Source organism: Chaetura pelagica, unplaced genomic scaffold (assembly GCF_000747805.2).
Source record: "Chaetura pelagica isolate M959 unplaced genomic scaffold, ChaPel_1.0 scaffold336, whole genome shotgun sequence".
In the NCBI taxonomy this organism is placed as follows: domain Eukaryota; kingdom Metazoa; phylum Chordata; class Aves; order Apodiformes; family Apodidae; genus Chaetura; species Chaetura pelagica.
The window spans coordinates 1,378,421-1,398,613 of record NW_009953652.1 but is presented as its reverse complement, the minus strand read 5'-3'; the positions used below and the strand labels follow the sequence as shown (position 1 = coordinate 1,398,613).

At 39.4% G+C, this 20,193-nt stretch overlaps 1 protein-coding gene across 1 annotated transcript in view; it reads right to left on the bottom strand.

Moving 5' to 3' along the window:
* Window positions 1–20,193, bottom strand: part of MACROD2 (MACRO domain containing 2) — an 895,210-nt gene that overhangs the window by 869,644 nt on the left and 5,373 nt on the right. The window contains exon 2 of the mRNA XM_010000182.1: window positions 4,833–4,940. Coding sequence (XP_009998484.1) covers window positions 4,833–4,940 — 108 coding nt within the window. The remainder of the gene's footprint in view (window positions 1–4,832; window positions 4,941–20,193) is intronic.

The window sequence follows — 20,193 nt, the reverse complement described above, 5'->3', positions numbered from 1 at the left end:
CTCATCAGCATTTCCAGTGGAAGTGGCTCACTGCAGATTCATGGATGGTTTCCTGTAGAGGAAACCTCTTCTTACACAGCATGAGGTTCAGTAAGTAAATTCTAGCATCTAAGGTTAGTAACTACAGGATATGAAAAGTTGATTACTTATTTTCTTCACTAACTCTTTCCACTATTCATCTGAGTAAAGTTTTACTTCATTTGTTTTCTCATATAGAAAAAAATATTCCCTTAAAAAAGTTATAGGTTCTCCCCAAATTTGGTAGGCTTAGATATGATTCCTGGAATCAAGTACAGGTCAAAGGGAGCCACAAAATAAGACATTTTTCCCTATATTTATTACATAGGCAGAGAAAATTTAGCATTTACTGACACTACAAAAGCTGCTACTATAAATATTGTACAGTTTATTTTTCAAACCTTACTGAGATTTTACTGCTTGTTTCTGGATTTGGGATTAGCTACTCTGTAAGAACAACATAGTTGAAGAGGTCTGTAAGTAAGTAGAATAAGCTCCATGACTGGTGAACTGACAATTTTTGTTCTTCCAATAGGCCGCAGAAGCTTCAGTTATGACCAGTGTTACTACAACAGACCAACTTAAGCCGTCATATCATCCAAACTTTAAGCAAGTAGAGGCAGCAGGCAGGCAGACTCAGAGAGAAACCCTTTTTTTTAGAGTCAAAACTCAAGACATATACCATTTATTTTGGACTGCTGCTAAACTAACCACCAGCAGAAAAGTGTGCTCCCTAAATCGGTATCATACCTTGGAGAATACACCTCAAAAAAACAAAGGTAGAGGGAGCTGGTGAGGCAGCAGCGGTAATATTACAAATCTTGTGGCTTTAGTATTCCACTTAAATACTTTCTATTAGGAAATGCCTGCAGTATAAATAAAGGAAGTGTTAAAAGAGCTCAGAGGAAAGGGGTAGATGGACTGAATGACCCTCCACTCCCTTCCCTTGACACAACAACCCAAGTTCAGTTCTCAAAGGTTATTTGGAAGTCAGTTAATTGTGGTTATCTGGCTTCCAGGTGCTTGAAGCACTTTGGCATCAGGATGCAGCAACATCCAGAAACATTTAATTTGTTAAAAAGGCCAGTTATCATGGATTTATACAGCAAGTACATGCCTCAGGGCCAGCCTGCTCCCATCCTTAGAGCATGACACTGAAAGAGCAGAAAGGGATATAAAAGCAAAATTAAGATTTTTTACAAATCTTATCTGAACCTTTTTTAAAAAGGGGGAAAATAAATTAACATAGCAGGGCACCTCAGGCAAAACATCAAGTCAATTTAATGCCTGTCTGCAATACAATCAGTAGCAAAGAAGTTATAGGGAAAGAACACATTTACAAGGGTAGATAATAGACATCAATTTTAGCAAAATGGCGTATCAGCTCCCTTTTTCAGCTGTCTTCTATCACACTGCATCTCAGGTTAACTCTTACTCTCTTCAGAGGCCAGAAAACAGATCCTCAAAAGAGATCACAAATGATGTCCAAGTGGCTGTTTTGAGTGAGCAAAGACACAAACTTTTACTTCCACTGTTTCCGTAATTGTCCTCTTTTAGGATAAAATAGCTGTAAAACATTTATGTAAAGTAACACTCAGTTTGGAGAAAAGGGGATCGCTCTGTAGTAGGGCTCATCAGTGATGTCTTGGCATTTAGCTAGATAATATCACCATTAACATCTTCCTCAGCCAAACAAAAGAAGTTCAGTTAGCACTGTCTAATTTATATATGAAAAATCCAACGGCGAAACAGAATTCAGACCACAAGGTAAGCTACTACATTTAACATAAGTGTTTGTGTAGTATACCTCAGAAATAAAACTTGGCCATACTCTGAACCGAGTTAGCTGGATGCCCAAAGGAGGACATCACTGTACCAAGTCAGAGCTACAGGCAAGTTACCACACATATTCTCACATCGCTGTTAAATCAAGCAAATCTACTTACGCCTCATTTTACCCCTTACAGGCAGGTACTAGAAAATATAAGGGGGTTTTGCCAATGTGTTTGTATGCAAATCTGGAGACAATTTGAACTACCTGGAAATACAGCCCCAGAATTTGCCATACTATCCCTTTAATTAAGGCAGATTGTATTGTTTGTGTAAGTCAGTGTAACTGAAAACATTCCAGCTCCAAGCATCTTCCTGTGGCTTTCATCTGCCTATGACTTGATGTATGTTAAACTATTTCTTACAGGAGATAGTTAATGGAATTCCTACATTCAGGGAGAATGTCTCAAGAAAGAGGCTATCTTACTCAGGGTAGCCAAAGGGCTTTAAGTATAAAGAGAATTTGCACATATTTACCTCCAAAAGGTCTGTCTTCTACTCCATGTTCGACAGGCTGCATATTTTATTCGATTTACAGACAGAAGCTAGTACTGTGACTACTTTTTGCCTTATCACTTTGAGATAATTTTAATTGCAGAAGCAAAAATACTGGAGTCCTTTGCAAAAGTGCTACAGAGCCCGGATGTATGTTTTCACTTAACATCCAAGAGACACTACAATTTCACTGAAACATGGTTTCAAAAACAAACAAACAAACAAAAACAAACAAACAAAAAAAACCTCAGTGCAACTGGAGTTTTTACCTAAACAACATGGCTCTTGAACCCAAACATCCTTCTTTTCATTTAGCTTTCCAGCTATCCTCCACAACAACGTTAAAAGGTTTAACTTAAAAAAAAAAAAAAAAGACTGAAACCATGAACAAACCAAAGACTTACACTTACATTTTAATTACTGCATTGCCACATAAAGAATATTTAATTTTTCAAGGTAACAACAGGTTACTATTTTAATATAAGCATATTAAAAATTTTTAATCATTAATGTACTACAGACTTCAGGCACTATTACAAAATGCAGAAAAAGGGCTAGAACAATCTCAAAAACCTACCCATACCAATGCCCTGGCTCCTGCTATTTATTAGCCCTATACTGTGGAGTAACACTGTCTCTTCCAATAAGAACAGTTTTGCCGAAGTCTAATCTGAATCTCTCATTATGCCCAAATCAAACTTCTCTTTAACTCACAGAAGACAGCAGCAACAACTTTCTTTTTGCCACTCACGTTCTACGTAGTCGAAGAGTCTTATGTCCCCCTTTAAGTCTTTTCAACCCAGCTTTACTGTGTGGTTTTGAGTGATCTTAAATAACTTCCTCAAAATTACATATAAATGAGTATGTTTTGATTTTAATTGGGCTCTGTATTTCATTTGTATTCAGATGTGTCCCTTACCAAGATGGAAGACAAGTTTACAGATAGATAATGTTACTGGCAACCTGGGATGTAGCCTTATATGCAGGACATATAAAGAGGTTTTCTCCCTCTCTTTTTAAATGAAGAAAAGCAAAGCATTCCCATTCTGAAGCTAATCTGTAACCTGTTCTAGCCTGTAATTGAGAGAAGCATGCTAATATTGATTTACTGTAGAGTAATAAAGTAAGGAATTCAGCGAGAGCACCATTGTAAATGTCATCTTGAAAGAACAGGGGGGGCGGAAATTAAAGGACTAAAACTTCAGAGGCTTTGCCAACAATGTGAGGGGGGAATCATGTTACTACAGGGATGCTACTGTATTGTTTGTTTGTAACTTGGAAAGGCTTTTGTGCATCAATTAACTAGAAGATAAATTAAGAATTTTTGCTGGAAATACCATCCTCGTTACTGGAGTGCATAACTGCACTTCCAGATAACCAAGGATTCTACCTCTACTCCTCAAAACCCAGTAGCGCATCTCTACTGTCAAGAGTGGAGTTAGGCAGAGAGAAACAACACCAAACAATCCAAGAGAGTTGCTTAACAGCTTCCACACCGTACAAGCAAACCTCTCTCTACTCTTTACAGAGATAAGCCAGTGTCTCCACACAGATTTTTACTGCCGGAAGTAAATATAGTTTTGGTCAATACAACCTTGGGAATTGCTGCATTTCATTCCAACTCAGAGAAAATACTACAGTATGTTTCCTTCTAATCAATGAATACCACCAAAAATTAGGTAATGAAAATTAATCATACTCCTAAAAAAGAAAGACAGTATCAGCCAAATACTAAGGCGGAAAGAGATTCCACTCTCAAGACACACAAACCATATTTTTGGGGGGGTCAGGAGTGCAGGCAAGATTTGGCCGGGATGTGTGTGGGGGTAAACTTCCTTATAGTCTCACCCAACCAGCCAAATTACCTTATTATAATTTAATGAATAAAGAAATTAATTACATGGGTATTTCCCCTCCCTCCATGCTTTTGTCACAAGAAGATGCCACACACAGTTCTTCACCTCAGCTGCATACAAGCAGACATGGTCACTGAGTGAGGAGAGGTAACTAAAATACCCTGTAGGTCATGACCAAAAATTGTAAAGATACAGTCTCCCTAGAAGAAGACAAATATTCAACCCACATAGAATACAAATTCAGTTTCCCCATCACCTTATTGTTAAGGTTTTCACATTACCTAGTCCACAAATGGCTTCATTTCTAAAAACAAACTGGAAAGTACTGTAGGAGCTTACTATCAAAGTTCGGTCTTCTACAGTATGAAGTGTGAAGCCTCAGCTACTCGAGTTAAGTCAAAAGATGGACAAGAGCACTATTTTCTTCTTGGTGACCATGCTAATAAAAGTTTCACAGTAATCCCTGCCACATGATGAACAGATGCAATATAGAAATGTATGGGAAATAGTATGTAGTTTCCAACAGACTTCCAGAGGACACATCAATTTTATGCAACCTTGCAAAATTCAAACTTTTTATGTGGCACTGTAAAGACCATGAGACGTAAAAACATAAAACAGGTAACCACCTACCAGCATTAACAATGGCATCCACCTCGAGCAGGGTGATATCACCTCTATACAGAGAGACTTTCTCGCTCAGATTTTTCTTCCCCTGCAGATCTTCTTTAACGTTTTCACCTACAAAACAAGAAAGCAGTAAAACTGGATTACAAACACGGGGCCGAGATGACTACTTAAAGTCCAGGGCAGGTACCCGCCTTGCTCTTTTCCACTTGCTGTTCCTGTCAGACTGCTGCATTTTTCAGTTTCGCCTCGAGAGGGCACCGGTAACCCACAAAGATAATAGCATTTACCTGAAAATCACACCACTTGCTTATTTGTCTTCAAATACAACTCATTATGAAGCACCGGTTCCTTGCCTACGTACCATTAGATTTAAAACAACTATGTAAATATACACTTTTTTTTAATCTAGATCCATCACATAATTTTCTTTGGTAACTGCAACAGCATAAATTACAAAAAATAAAAGTTAGTTAAAATAATCCTCCTACTGAAGCAGTACTTTCATCTGACCCAGAATTATTCTGAATGCCTACAACACATAAGCACATCAACTGCCAACAGCCCAAAATTCACAACTAGCTCTGGCAGCTGGTAGTAGGGAGAAGAAAAGTGAACAAAAACACCAGCAAATTTGAACTTGGAGCTTTGCCACCTTAAACTGTTCAACTAGAAGGGAAGTAAAGCCACAACACATATCAGCTTTCAAAAAAATTGCTACCTTAACAGTGTTATAATAGTCTCTATTCTGGTACGCTCTTAATTTTTACATCACCAATTCACGTCTCTTGCATTATAATCAATCTACATAACGGTTCATTTACCTCAAGCACTTCTACATAGACATACTGGCCAAAAGCTTAACGTAGTCTTACATTGTTAGGCATCTACATCATTAGCAAGTAACTAAACAGAGAAGGAAAGATTGCTTAATTGGCATGTTTTGCTTTTTTTAATTAATTCTGACACAAGCCAAGTCTTGAGAGGTTCGAGTTCTTATATTGGCCAGAAATTGAACTAAATTGCTAAAGTGACAACTTAACTGGGAAATAGCTATCAATATACAAAAGAAGTGAAATTTATTTATATGTAAAAAGACATTACAGGCAGATTTAGTGAGAAGGTAGGAGCAGTCCAAAGTTGGCCCTTTATATTTTACATCAACCTCAATTTTAATCAATTTCCACCAATCCAAATTTACCTGCTCAAATTTGTCAGCATTACAAGCAACCATAAGTAGAAATAGTCCTGTGACATTTACATCAGATCTTGCTCTTCTAACTTCAGCATAAATCGCCAGTATCAGAAATAGTTTAATCTCAACCACTCCAAAATAACTTGCCACACTCAGTGCTAATTAGATCAGCTATCACCTGTCTAGTGCAAAATCCATGCCACCTCCAGCTAAAGAGATGTTGCCACTATGATGTGCATTAGCATGAAGGTAGTCTTGTATTCAAGTGTGTGTATTTCAGGAATTTAATTTGTGTGCTTGGCTACTAAAGCAACTATTCCATTGCCACCAGATCACCCTCAGTGTCTTAACCAAAGTGAAGAGTGTTTCAGTGGAAAGGTATCAAGTGTTTATTACCATAATGAGAAACTTGTACTCCAACCTAAAAGTTATAGTGTTGAACCATTTTCCTCACAGAAGGTAACCATTGCAGTTAGCTGTTGAGTTGCATTAACATAAAAATCAGCTTCTGTGACCAATTTACAGAGTCTGATTTATTATCAGCTTTCACCTTAACTACATTCTGCCAGTAAGCAGGAGAATTTTTTCCCCATCCCTCCCCAGTGAGCATCCTGCTGGAGCCCTGCCAAATTTAAAATGTACACTGTCATCCTCCGCCTTCTGCTCGAGTTAGTGCAATACTAGTTAATATCAAATCTAACACTTCGAATTCTCCAAACTAAAACAATTTAAACAGAAATTACAGATTGTATATTACAGTATTTGTATCAATATGATATGAAAAGAAATCACAGAAACAATCCATCAGGAAGAAAACAGTTACCACACAAAAAAAAAAAAAAAAAAACCAACAACAAAAAAACCACCAACCAGCTAATTCTGATTATCCCTGATTTCTGAGTCAGAGGGAAAACAAAGATGTCCCATAGTTAATTCACCAGCAAGGTCCCCTAACATTGTCCACACCAGCACTGCCTCCCTATTTTCTATCCTCCATAGCCTTCACAAGTTTGCCTCTAGTTCTCCCTCTTTGCAAATACTAAATAGATTTGAGAGTGGTTTTCTTGAGACTCCTTCCCCATGGAAATGCATTAAAGAAAAAAAATTACCAAAAAAACCCAACAATACTTCAGTATTATCTACCACATCCTCTTCATTAAGTCCCTTTCCTGCCCCACAGTTCTTGGAAGAGCCCTGATGACTGCGTCTTTAATACAGTTCAGCAGCACAAGCATGTGCTGCCTTGTACATCTTTGATAGATTACCCTAATTTATTTCAGTAAAAGTCTGATTTAACAGAGGATTTGAGCTCACGCTTGCTTTGCTGCATTCTGGTTGTTACAGAAGGATGTTCAACATCATAGAAATCATGGAGACTCAAGTCTTTTTCACAAAGACAGTAAACAAGCCCACTGATAATGCTGCTGGTTCCAAAAGTAATTCCAATACCAACCAAATTGATACAGGAGGAGAGAAGCCTGTTTTTCTTTTGCCATCTGTCAGATCCCTGGGGCTGGCAGACAATGTTTTCTAACGAAGTCAAAACAGATACCTGATTTGGGATATTGTCTTCTCCTGTAGTCAATTTAGTCATCCTGGCAAGGACAGTGAAGTCATTCCTGGCCATTACATTTGCTTCCCACCTTTGTCTCCCATCTTTTCCTTCACAAAACACATTTTTGTCTGCTTGTCAGATTAAAAGAAAAAATAAAAGAACAACCCTGCACAATCTGCACTCATTCACTTCAAAGTCTCTTCACAAAGTAACTAAGAACTTCAGAATTGTAAGTACAGGAAGTCCTCAAAGTACATCAAGTCCTCAAATATACCCAAGAAACTCAAATGCTGTAGGTATTATCCTGTAATCCATGGTAGCTGAACTAAATGAGAACAAACCAGCAATTCCAAGACATTGCTTATTTTGCAAAGAACATACCAACATGCATATGTACCAGCACATTAATAAAAATCCTGGCAGTGACAGATTTACCTTGCACTTTTAGCATAATGAGATTACTCCTTGCTCTCATTAATGAAACAGCTTTACATACATCCTCAACAAATAAATCCTCTGAAGTGGTTGCAACATAACCTAGCACTCAGCACAAGACAAAAAGCAGGAGTCGAGTCACAGAATCACTTATGTTGGAAAAGACCTTTCAGATCATTGAGTCCAGCCATTAATCATACTCTACTAAGTCTAGCACTAAGCCATATCCCCAAGCACCACATCTAGATGACTTCTAAATGTATCTAGGGATGGTGACTCCACCTCCCTAGGCAGCCTGTTCCAATGTCTGACAACCCTTTCAGTGACAAAGTTCTTCCTAATGTCAAGACCAAACTTCACCTGGTGCAGCTTGAGGCCATTCTGTCTTGTTCTATCACCAGCTACTTGTGAGAAGAGACCAGTGCCTCTTTACAACATCCTTTCAGGTAGTTGTAGAGGGCGATAAGGTCTTCCCTCAGCCTCCTTTTCTTCATATTAAATAGCCCCAGTTCCCTCAGATGCTCCTCATAAGACTTGTTTCTCAAGGTCCTTCACCAGCTTTGGTGGTGCCCTTCTTGGACATGCTCCAGCACCTCGACATCTTTCTTGTTTTGAGGTGCCCAAAACTGGACACAGTATTCGAGGTGTAGCCTCACCTATGCTGAGTACAAAGGGACGATGACCTCCCTCGTCCTGCTGGTCACACTATTTCAAATACAGGCCAGGATGCCAGTGACCTTCTTGGCACCTGAGCACACTGCTGGATCCTATTCAGACACTTGTCAATCAGAACCCCCAGGCTCATTTCTGCTCGACACCTTTCCAGCCAGTCTTCCCCAAGCCTGTAGGATTGCATGGGGTTGTGGCCCAAGTGCAAGACTCAGCACTTGGCCTTGTTGAAGCTCATATAACTGACCTTGGCCCATTGATCTAGTCTATCCAAGTCTCTCTGTAGAGCCTCCCTGCCCTCAGTCAGATCAACATTCCCTCCCAACAACTGCAAACTTACTGAGGGTGCATTCTATCTCCTCAATGAACTCATTGATAAAGATGTTAAGAAGAAGTGATCCCAAGACTGAGCTCTGAGGAACCCAACTTATGACCAGCCACCAGTTGGATTTAACTCCATTCACCACCACTCTCTGGGCCTGGCCATCCCGCCAGTGTTTTACCCAGCAGAGCACACACCTGTCCAAGCCGTGAGCAGCCAGTTTTTTCATGAGAATGCTGTGGGAGACAGTGTCAAAGACTTTACAAAAGTCCAGGTAGACAACTTCCACAGCCTTCCCCTCATCAACCAGGCAGGTCATCTTGCCATAGAAAGAGATCATGTTCATCAAACAGGACTTGCCTTTCAAAAACCCATGCTAACCGGACCTGGCTTTCTCTTAGGCCCAGGTTTTTAGAGATAAGAAAGTCTACTTGCCAAGATAATAGAACTTTTGAATCTGTCTCCACATTCACTGTCCAGAATGCCCCTTCAAGGTAGAACAGCTGGAAAGCCAGGAAAATTCAGATATATTCCAGTCCTACAAAAAAACTAAACAAAAAACCCCCAAAACCAAACAAACCCCAAAACATGCTACCTCAAAACTTAAAGTCCGTCTCAGTTATAGATGGCGCCACCACAGACATGAAAACATTTTGTTTGGTCTGTGACTGTGAATATAAGTGGCTTTCAGGACAAAGAAGCAAGCAGAATAGGAGACTGATCTTTCTGAAGTATCGCCAGAGGAATCCAAACACAGCTACACAAAAATTCAAGAGGCACTAAAAGATATTTAAGATTACCCAGCTGCACAGCAAAGAATGCTGAGGAAGGAAGGCTTGCTCCTCCCTGCTGGAATAAAAGCTCCTCGTCCCTGCTGGAAGAACTGCTCTCATCTCCTTCATTGCCATAGCTCTCCTGACTCACAGGAAAAACCAAACGCACACAAAGCAGCCTCAATGCCTTCAGATCACCAGTTTTCATCAAGCCAGGATTAGTAAAATGCTAAAACAGCTGTCAAAATATGACCATGGCAGGCTTAAGTATGAGCAATAGCTTCTGCTATTTATGGGGTATTATGCTTGTACACCCCCAGGGAGACTGTTTCTTGGGTTTTTGTTCCGTCTGGAGCAGGACTTCACCCCTACCTCTAGCCCATGTCCATCGTCACTGAACAAGTAAAAATAAAGGCATTTAGTGGCAGACACTCATAAAAAGAGAGAAATCCCCGCAGAGCAGTGATAATCAACACTTTTTCGGCCATTTTTATTCTCTCCCAAGTCTCCCACAGAGAATTTTTGTTATTAATTTTTCTTCCTTAATTCAATATTTGTGCAAAGTTATGTACATTGTGTGAATAATGAGGTTTATGAATGGACTCAAACGGCATTTTAAGCATGTTAGTATTTCACATATTTCATAACAATTATGTGTGCATGACAAAAGCATATAAAGATTAATTAAAATAATTGGTACAAAGAAAACTATTAAAAGAGGAGGGCAAATGAAATATTAAAAAACTTTTCAAATGCCTTTCTAAATTTCACTCCCATCACACAATCGAAACTACCATAAAGTGACAGTAGACGTAACTACAGACTGTTCAAGTCTATTCATTTGAAATAAATTAAATTAAATATGCAAAGTGAGGCACTTCACAAAACAAAAAGTGAGCAACTTCACTAGCATGCCAAAAAATCTGCATATTCACAAGCAGGTGAAGACCTAAAGGAACCCTAAGGAAACACCCAACATGAAAGTAGTTCATAAGACTTAGCCTTGAATTTTTTCCCTAGTGGGTACTCAGCCTCTCTGCCAGTTTTCTGATCTAAATAATTCTCAGACTTTCTTCCTCTGCCTAACTAGCCTTAATTCAGAACTTACCCATCCCTTCTCTGAGGTGATTTTGACAGGAAAAAAAAATAAAAATAAAAATAAAAAAATCAAGAAGCATCATCTGCTAAGGAAACATAGCAAAGTACTGAAAAATATCAAACACATAACTGAAGCATAAATAGACAGGTTGTTTTGGATTATTTTTTTAAAACTTTAGTATTGTGAACAAGCTTACTGTAGCTCCTATCAGAAAGCAAAGTCAATGGCCACTACATCATCTGTATAAACACAGGCACAAAGGATGGAGTTGATCCTATTTCATCCTTCCCAAAATCTGTTTTGTTTTGGCTGTTTAAGACACACAGCAGAGACACTAAAAATGTTCAAGGTCCTCCTCTTCCCCCACACCTTGCCTCAGGAACATACTAAAGCTGAATATCTTCAATATAAACCAGTTGAAAATGTTTGTCCCCCCACCATTTTTCTCTACAGATCCATCATGTTCCATCTTTGTCTATCCAACTCAACCTCAGATTTTTCTTCTAGATTACATCCTTTGGGCCTTTAATCAAGCTCCTAGTGTCTCTCAGCTCCTTCTAGGCAATTTTTTCTTGAAGCATGATGAAGTTCATCAGCTGACATCTTAACACCAAGTACAACAAATAGGCAGTCCTGTCCCTCCAGCTTTACTTATATTTCTTTCTAGCTCAAGTTAAAGGAAAAGTACCCTTATACCTTACAGACATGCAGAAAATCGCATCAGATCTAGTGAACAAACATCGGACTTGGACAGAAAACTAAGGGGAAAAGGTAATTTCAGAACAGCTCACTAGAGGGAGTCCCCATAAAGGGCATGAATGTACTTGGCTGGTGCGATAAAAAAGGATGGCACATTAATTTTTAACTTCATTGTATCATCAACTTTGAAACTCAGTCACTGCTAAAATAACCAGGTTTTAAAAGCCTAGTATAAAGTACCTTAATTTTTGAAGCAGGTCTCAAGACATCCAATTACAGAAATCCCTACAGCAATACCAAAGAGCTTGCAACCAAAGGCAGGAGAAAAACCTACAGCTGGAAGAGATTCTGTTAAAGGCATTTTTTAATTTTAAAACTATTTGATAATGAAAGAGTAGAGCACACACACAAAATATTAAAAATAGTTATTAAAAGCCCATAGTATAAAGCAATACTTATGACAAAGAAAACGGCTCTTGGCACTCCATGAGCAAAAGCAGATAAGAGGGGGGAAAAAAAAAATAAAAATCAAAGAACCTGTGAAAAGGGTTTATAGCAGCTACACCCACAGGCTTGTGGAATTAAAATGAAATTCTGTTTAACAAGTCAGACAACTTAATGTTTTTTCTCCTCTAGTTCATAAAAACAAGAGTAACAGACTGAACTGCAAGAAACAAAGCTGAAAACAGGAGAGTTTCACCATCTACAGTCAGCTTTAGAATTCATAGCTGAAGGAAGCAAATTAATTCCAAGTTAAAAATAAATAGTAAGTCTGTCTGTTATCTCATCCCTGCTACAACAGCTATTAGTAGAAACATGTATCCCCACAAGGAAGGCTTCTCCAACAGTAGTCTACAACATGATCAGGAAACAGCACTGTGAAAAAAACCTGAGCAAGGGACAAGAGTCCAAACATCAACCCTAGACAAGAGCCAGCTCTTCCACTCCTAGGAGACTCCTCAGCAAAGGCTGGACTGGGACATTGCTCCACTTTTCTTGGGCTACTAAAAAAAACACCCAAAGGAGTTGAGTGAGCTTTAAGTGTGCATCTGACCACAGAGAGAGAAGGGTACAGCAACTATTTGGCTAAACACTCTGTACACTCTTCTCTTCAGTGTTTGTTTTTTTTTTAATGCTTTGTTTTTACAAGTGTCCTGTGCAGATTAAAAATTACAAACTATTAGCAATTACTAACCTCACATTTAACAAAGCTTTCCATTCCATTTGTTTCTGCATAAGCTTGTAGAGCATTATAGAAGACAGATTGTAAGATTACATGCCTGCTCCTACTCCTACTAACCATGGATGGTTATACAGGAAAGGCAATTGCTTATCTAAATCAAGATAACCATTATTTCCATATGTTCCATCACCAGGGGGGAAGCATTCACAGATGCATTCTAGTACTTCAGATTTGTAGTACATATTTGTTGTATCACTTCTTGGACTTAAGCGAGATTCGAACCTGAGCACAAGGACGAAACATCTGTTGCAGACTAATCACTTCCTACCTAGCCAAAAATGCAGCACATCATGCAAGTCAAAAGTTCCTGATGATGAACACCACCACCTTCTCCCTGGCGGCACACTCTGCCAATATGCTCTGTTTCAGCTAATTACAAAGTGGCATAATTGGATTAGCCAAGGACTGTAGCCAAGTATGAAGCTTATGAGGCATACAGACACCACAAATCACAGAACAGATGAGGTTGGGTGGGACCTCTAGAGATCATTAAACCCAGCCTCCCACTCAAAGCAGGGTCATGTATAATAAGTTGCCCAAAACCCTTTCCCAGTTGAATTTTTTAGTATCTCCAGAGACTCCACCACCTGAGCAACCTATTCCAGTATTCAGACACTCTCACAATATGAATGTGCTTTCTAGGCTCAGAAAGAATTTCCTCTTTCAACTTGCACCCATTGCTTCTTGTACTGCCACTGTGTATGACTGAGAAGAGTCTGAAGCTATCTTCTTCACAGTCTTCCATCATTTATTTATAAACATTGATGAGATCCCATCTGGGGCATTTTGTCTTCAGGCTAAACCCCAGCTCTCTCAGGCTCTCCTTGCAGGAGAGATGCTCCAGCCCCTTAATCATCTTTGTGGCTCATCTGATGCATCCACTTCCCATTTTTGCGCCCCTCAAAAATCTGCTGAGGTTGCACTCTGCCCCATTTTCAAGGTTAGGAGGTCATGGTACCTGCCATTCAAGGTTTTTCAGAAGGTATGATAATCTCCATTTGGATATGGACTTGATGCCTCCTGGTTAACTGAGGAGCCTACATCCAACAAACCACGTCATAACCAAGTTCAAAAGTGCTACAATACTCCCTTCTAAAGCTACCACAAAAAGCTGAGAACTAACTCACCTGGACCCAGTTGAATGTAGTGATATGGTTATCAGCAGCCCACAAACAAGGTTGTAAATATGAGCCTCTACCTATCAGTCACATGATTGAATTAGAGCCGTCAAACACACTTACACATTAAAGAGTGGTGCACCATGAAAATTTATTTTAAAAATTGCCAGTCAGTCCTAGCTATCCACACAAGGCTCATGCAAAATGCAGTTATTCTTGCGTCCAAAGGTCTTGCATAGTCCTTACAGTGTTACGTTCTAACCTTTTCCTCTATCCCACACAACTCTCTGTCCCCTAAGAATGAAACAGAGAGGCAAAAAAATCTATTTAAGTCCAGGAGAAGAGGAAGGAGAGAGAATGGAGGAAGCATGTCCTTTTATGAAGTTTTTGTAAAACAATGGAAGACTTGGTATGGAGTGAAAAAGTACCCATGTCCAAAGTTTGAGAAAGCACTACTAACAAACAAGGAGAACAAGAAAAGGAATACATTCTCCATTCTTATTTGTGATGCAACCAGGTCTGCAGGGACACACAATTGTCGATTCATAAATCAAAGTCTTCTCACTTCAATGGCATACACAGTGACAGCAAAGACACAACATAAGCAAGCTGAAGCCTCAGGGTATTTGTGTGTTTACTTGGAGATTCAGCATTCAGCTGCTATGCTTGCTTCTGTTGGCTTGAGATTTCATGATTTAGGGTCCACAGGAACTGCTGCTGGTTTAGCTGGGGCCCAGAAGGGGCTGTGCATTTTATATTTAAAGAAATTCAGTCACTGTTTTGTTTGGTTTAGGGGCTTTATTGTGGGTTTTATGTTTGTTTGTTTTGGGGTTTATGTGAACCTTCAGAGGGATTTGAGACTTCGTGACTATACACTGGAAGAAAAATGCCCTTGGACAGCATATTTGCTAAGTTCCTGGAAAAGCCCGATTATGAGTACCTCAATCTGAGGGATAACAAGAATTTCAGCACACAGATCCTTCCTCCAGAACAGTAGTGTACCGTGTAGAGAAATATATCTAATGGTCAACTAAGGTCCCATGGAGGCAAGAACTACACTGTGTCATGTCTGATTCACTTCTTACTTTATAACCTTCCTGTACTACAGAGAACGTCTCATTAAGAATGGAAGTTTTTGGGAGGAAAAGCAAACTACACTCCTGTAGACCACTGTTCATCGCATCACAGAAATGTGGTTAATACTTTTCTGTAAAGCTAAAAGACGCTTCAATAGACTCCTGCAAAGACAAAGCAGATTCCCTTCACTGCAAGAGTTGTGTCTTGGTAATCACAGCATTCAGCTACTCCTGGTATATTCAAATTAAGCCAGTACCTCCTAGGATGACGATGAGCCTTCATCCAAAACACAGACTACCAGCAGCACAGTATTCCTTCACTCAGCTTTAGAAACTGGCTGGAAAATAAATGCCTTTTCGAGCAATCAGGAATCAGGTCTTCAGCATCACCTGCTTATTCACTAAGAAGTGAAAACCCATTTTTAATAGGAGTGCATAGCACAGAGCACCAAGCAGAATTAAAGTAAGTTTATAGTGGGAAACCACAAATTCATTAACTTTCATTCATTAGCTTACTAAGAAGTCAGACAGTTTTTACTCTACATTCTCTGCTTTTTTTAATTCCCTACACCATTGCTCAGCAACAGCTTCTCTAGTTGAGCATTAGAGCCTTTTGTAGTACTTGCTGTGGAGCTTGGAAATATCAAGTTACTACCAGCAAACTATGAAGCTTCTGCAAAACTGTCAGCAAATATTTCATGGCATTGTCATGCAAGAACCTCTTTGCACAATATATAGTGACAACTGCATACCAGATGGGAGCAAGAACTTTAGTTTTCGAGTACCAGGGGACAGGTAGGTAAGTTTTATGCAAGCACAAAAGATAACACTTTCAACAATATTACATTAGGCATGGTGGGCAGTGCTTACCTTCCAGCATTTTCCCTTTCCTGTTTCCCAAGATACCACATATAATTTGCTACCCTAAGAAACCAGAGGGCTTCAATCCAAAAAGCAAGGTAAGAAAAACTTTCAGTATTTGAAGAGGACTCCAAGACCCTCTAACATTTTCACTCATACTTACTTACTTGAAGGACTTGAAAAACAATATAATACAAACACCCAAGCAGTTACAAACTCACTAGCAGTTAGGAGACTGAGCCCTATCCTCTTCTGCATGTCTACCTGGAAAAACATACACCAAACCTCAAAGCCTTTCTTCAGCCAATATGAGGCATACACTGGTGTGCATCACCTATTCTGTCTAGGTTTAGTTATTTGTGATACACATACAAAAAGTCTCCTCCAAGACTTCCAGGAGCAATGCAAAAACGGGAGAAATTGAACTCTACTTCTCTAAATATAACTGATCCATCCCTTCAGTGACAGTTACACGAAGCCTGGGGTTTGCCTTCAGTTGATGTAGATTCATTAGGTATTCCCATGAAAGGACAGCACTGGTGTGCTTGCATGGGAGCAGTGTCTTTTTTAAAGATTACCTTACTCACACAGAAACTATGACATTAAGCATACAGGATTAAATCCAATGCAGGCTGAACTTTGACTACAAGTCATATTTGTGCAGTAAATCAAAAACATGTAACTTTTACACCTTTACAGACTATCCATCAGTACCAAAGGGACAATAAAAAGGCCCGTATTTGCATTAACAAGCTCTGTGAAAAAGCATAGGGCAGGATAAGGTAGTTAATGTTTTAAAAGAAGACAGCTGTGCAACCAGTTCTACACTTTCTTCATATCTGCATTATAGATGGAATGAGTCTTCTGGACAGGATCCTCTTGGTAAACTATAAAGCAGTCTCCTCTAACTCAGTGATCATGAACACCTAGAGATGCTATTAGGGAAAAGGTGCATATAGATCACCACTTCCACTTTCAGAAATAAACTTACTGGCTATAACAGCACAACACTAGGAGTTGTGGTACGTGCATTCTATAGCATCCCATCCACAAAATTAAACATCTGGAAACTTTGGTAAAGGTACTTGTGACATACACTTCTGCAAACATGCCAAGCCAACATGCAACAGCTGCAAGTCTCAGTACCTGCTCTATGTACAAATATCATGCTTCACTCTCCTCCCTATTTAAAGAAGAAATGTCTCTTCATTAAATGGAGCCACACAAAAATGGTAACTTTCACGATTTTTAAAGCTGTGCCAAATACAACTTTGTATTTACGCAGAATCTCCTACAGGGCTGAGGAATTCTATGTCAGCTGGAATTTTCACCTGCACATCAGCTAGATGCCCTCTCACAGAGAAAGCCACATCACATGGGAAGAACTACAACAACTTATTCAGACATTAGTTGATGTGCTAGAAACATTTCTATGTGTTGATCAGTCAGGCTCTCATGAAATGAAAAAAGAAAGCCAAGCTTATCTGGTTTCCAGTGATTGGGTTTTTAACACGTGTATCAACTATTTAACTGTGCATGAAGCAAAATGCAGCTATGCATGGAAGCTGATTAATATGAACCAGAGATCTCAATGAGCTTAAACTGCATCAATGATCCCCCTATCATATCAAGGGAGTTAAACCAGTACCCTCAAGTGATGGTGAACTTTCAGACTTAATGCAAGCCTCTCACATCCAGCAAGCAGCAGTTGATAGGCCTACCCTGTATGATCACTAATTATTATTAGCCCCAGACATCAAATCCTAGTTCAATCAATAGTTCAGCACATTCAGAAACACCTGTCACTTCTAAACAACAAGCCACACTAGTCACTCATTTTATCAAAAGAGGCTCCCAGTCTTCTGCAGGAAGACACCAGCTTTTACCTTCTGCACTTGAAGATATCCAAAATTTAAGCAGCCAGTCAAGAGGGCAACATGTCTATATTAGTAAGCTGTGACAAGGGTACAATTTAACAGCTTGATCTTGGCCTCAATCTAATCACAGACGCTTGGTTTCTAGTCAGGCTGGCACACTGGCTCACATCTGTCTGCAAAAGACTGTGAGGACATATGCTACAATCCATCATAAACTATAGATTAAGGCTTTAGCCAAGCTACCACAGTGAGCAAAGCTAGATGACTTAAACTGTCCTTGTAGAGCAAGAAATTGATTTCGGATTTGATCTTGCAATCCCCTATGCTCAAAAGGAGCTCCCCATGCTCAAAAGGACCACAACCTTTATACACAAAGAAGTGGAATGGGGGGGGGAAAAAAAAAAAAAAAGGATCAAAGACAAATGTGTACATAAAGACAAACTACTGGAAACCAAGATGTAGACTATTACTTTTCCCTATATACATTAAACTATCCCACTCAAATAGCTGCTATTTTTCTTCTTTCACTTAGTAATCTTGAATACAAGTCAGCCACTGAAAAAACCCAGGCTGGACCTTGAGAAACCCTACACTTTCTCAGCAATTTCTGAGGAACAGCACATACCGACTGACAACAGAGCATCACTTGCTAAAGCCATCCTTCCTCACACTCTGAATGAGCCTGCCAGCTGACAGCACATTGTATCATCTGGACTTTCTAACTCTGGTTAGGACTTCCTTAGGGACCTCTGTACAAAACTTCAGTGCACAGTCATGTTCAATAGCTACACAAAAAAAACAAACAACGGATTGTTTCTCATTTTGCATAGGACAGAAGCTCGGAAGCTTTTAATCTGCTCCAGACCTGTGGCACCAGCACTTACAACATTACAAATACTCTTTCTGGAAATAAGTGCTTAACTTCCCCTTGCATCTCCACTTATTATTACCCTCTAAAACATGTTGAGAGCTTGTGGAGCTTCTATAAGCATACTTATTTTGAGATTTATTGTTGACAGCAGCATCCTTTCCTTTGCTTAAGTCTTGCCCCTCAAGGAGCTGGCTGCCACTGTAGATAAGAGGGTTCTCAGCTGCATGCACAAGGGCCACAAAATGATAACTCTATCAAGGACCTGTATAAGCTTAACATTGTGAAAATTAATGTCTTTAAAAAAATCATGAAACAGCAGCTTAAAAAGAAGTCATCATCTTAATTACATCAAAGACAAGTGATTTACTTTCTTAGAGAGAGGATTAGCCACAGTGGATTATGTGTTCTTAATCTATGTAAACAGAGCTGGTTTTTATACTTCTTAATAATAGCCTCTCACACTTACTGAAAGTCAGGTTTGTTTTTTTCCCCCCCCCTCAATACTTTATAGAAAACTAACACAAGCACCATTTCTCTGACAGTTAATCCATCCTATAAAGGTTATATGCATGCAGCTCACTAGGGAATTACAAGGTCAATCGAATACATATTGGTTCTTTGTTTACTGTAGTTTTTTGCCCCACCATACTAAATACACTGCTGTACTGACTTATGTTAAGGATATCGCTAACTAGGTACAAAAACTTTCCTTCAAAAACAAACCACCACACACCCCACAGGTTACTTTTAAGTTTACACTCCAGTAAGTTTGCACCTGAAAAGTTTTTCCCATTTCTGTGCTGTGCAAAGCTATGTTTGGAAAAGCATATGAAGCGTATGTTTAGGAAGACAGAAATGTGTGTGGGGACAGTAGATCCCATGGTCAGATTTGCAACACTCTGCAGCTTTGCATCTGTTCAGGATAGACCCCAGAGGGCAGTCAACAGCCTGCGACAGGCAGAACACACAGGGCTCCAGTTACTCCCTACTGTTCTGGCAGCCTTCGATAGCTTTTGTAGCCAAACATAAGCTTCCTCAGCCTTAAAGTCACTCTGCACTATGCCACAGGACAACCTTTAGAACAGACTATTAAGTTGCAAACGTGGTTTGCTCTTGTTACCACTCCAGTTACTTTGCTGCTTCCTCAATACATGCAGAAAGTGGACAGACAACAACAGAAATAGGAAAACAGATTTATAGCTACTTCCACAAAAAGCACAGAATTACCAAAGTATTCAAAATACTTCTTTACTATGATCTCCACATAATTCATAGAAGCCACAGCCATCAGTTTTTTTTGTGGAGCTCCCCCAGCTATTACACAAAGCTATTAATAAGCAGTGATCTCCACATGCATTTAAATGCCACAGCTTTCTAACCTTAAACACACAACTCTTCAAAAGACCTTGTGTGGTATGCCAATATATTGAAAGTGAGGACAAAACCAACTACAGTATTCAAAAGAAGCTGGATCTCACATTCAAGGCCACAACTAATAGCAGGAGACCCTGAACCAGGGGATGCAAGTTACTGCAGTTTTCTGTATGAACTCAGCAGAAAAAAACCCTGCTGAA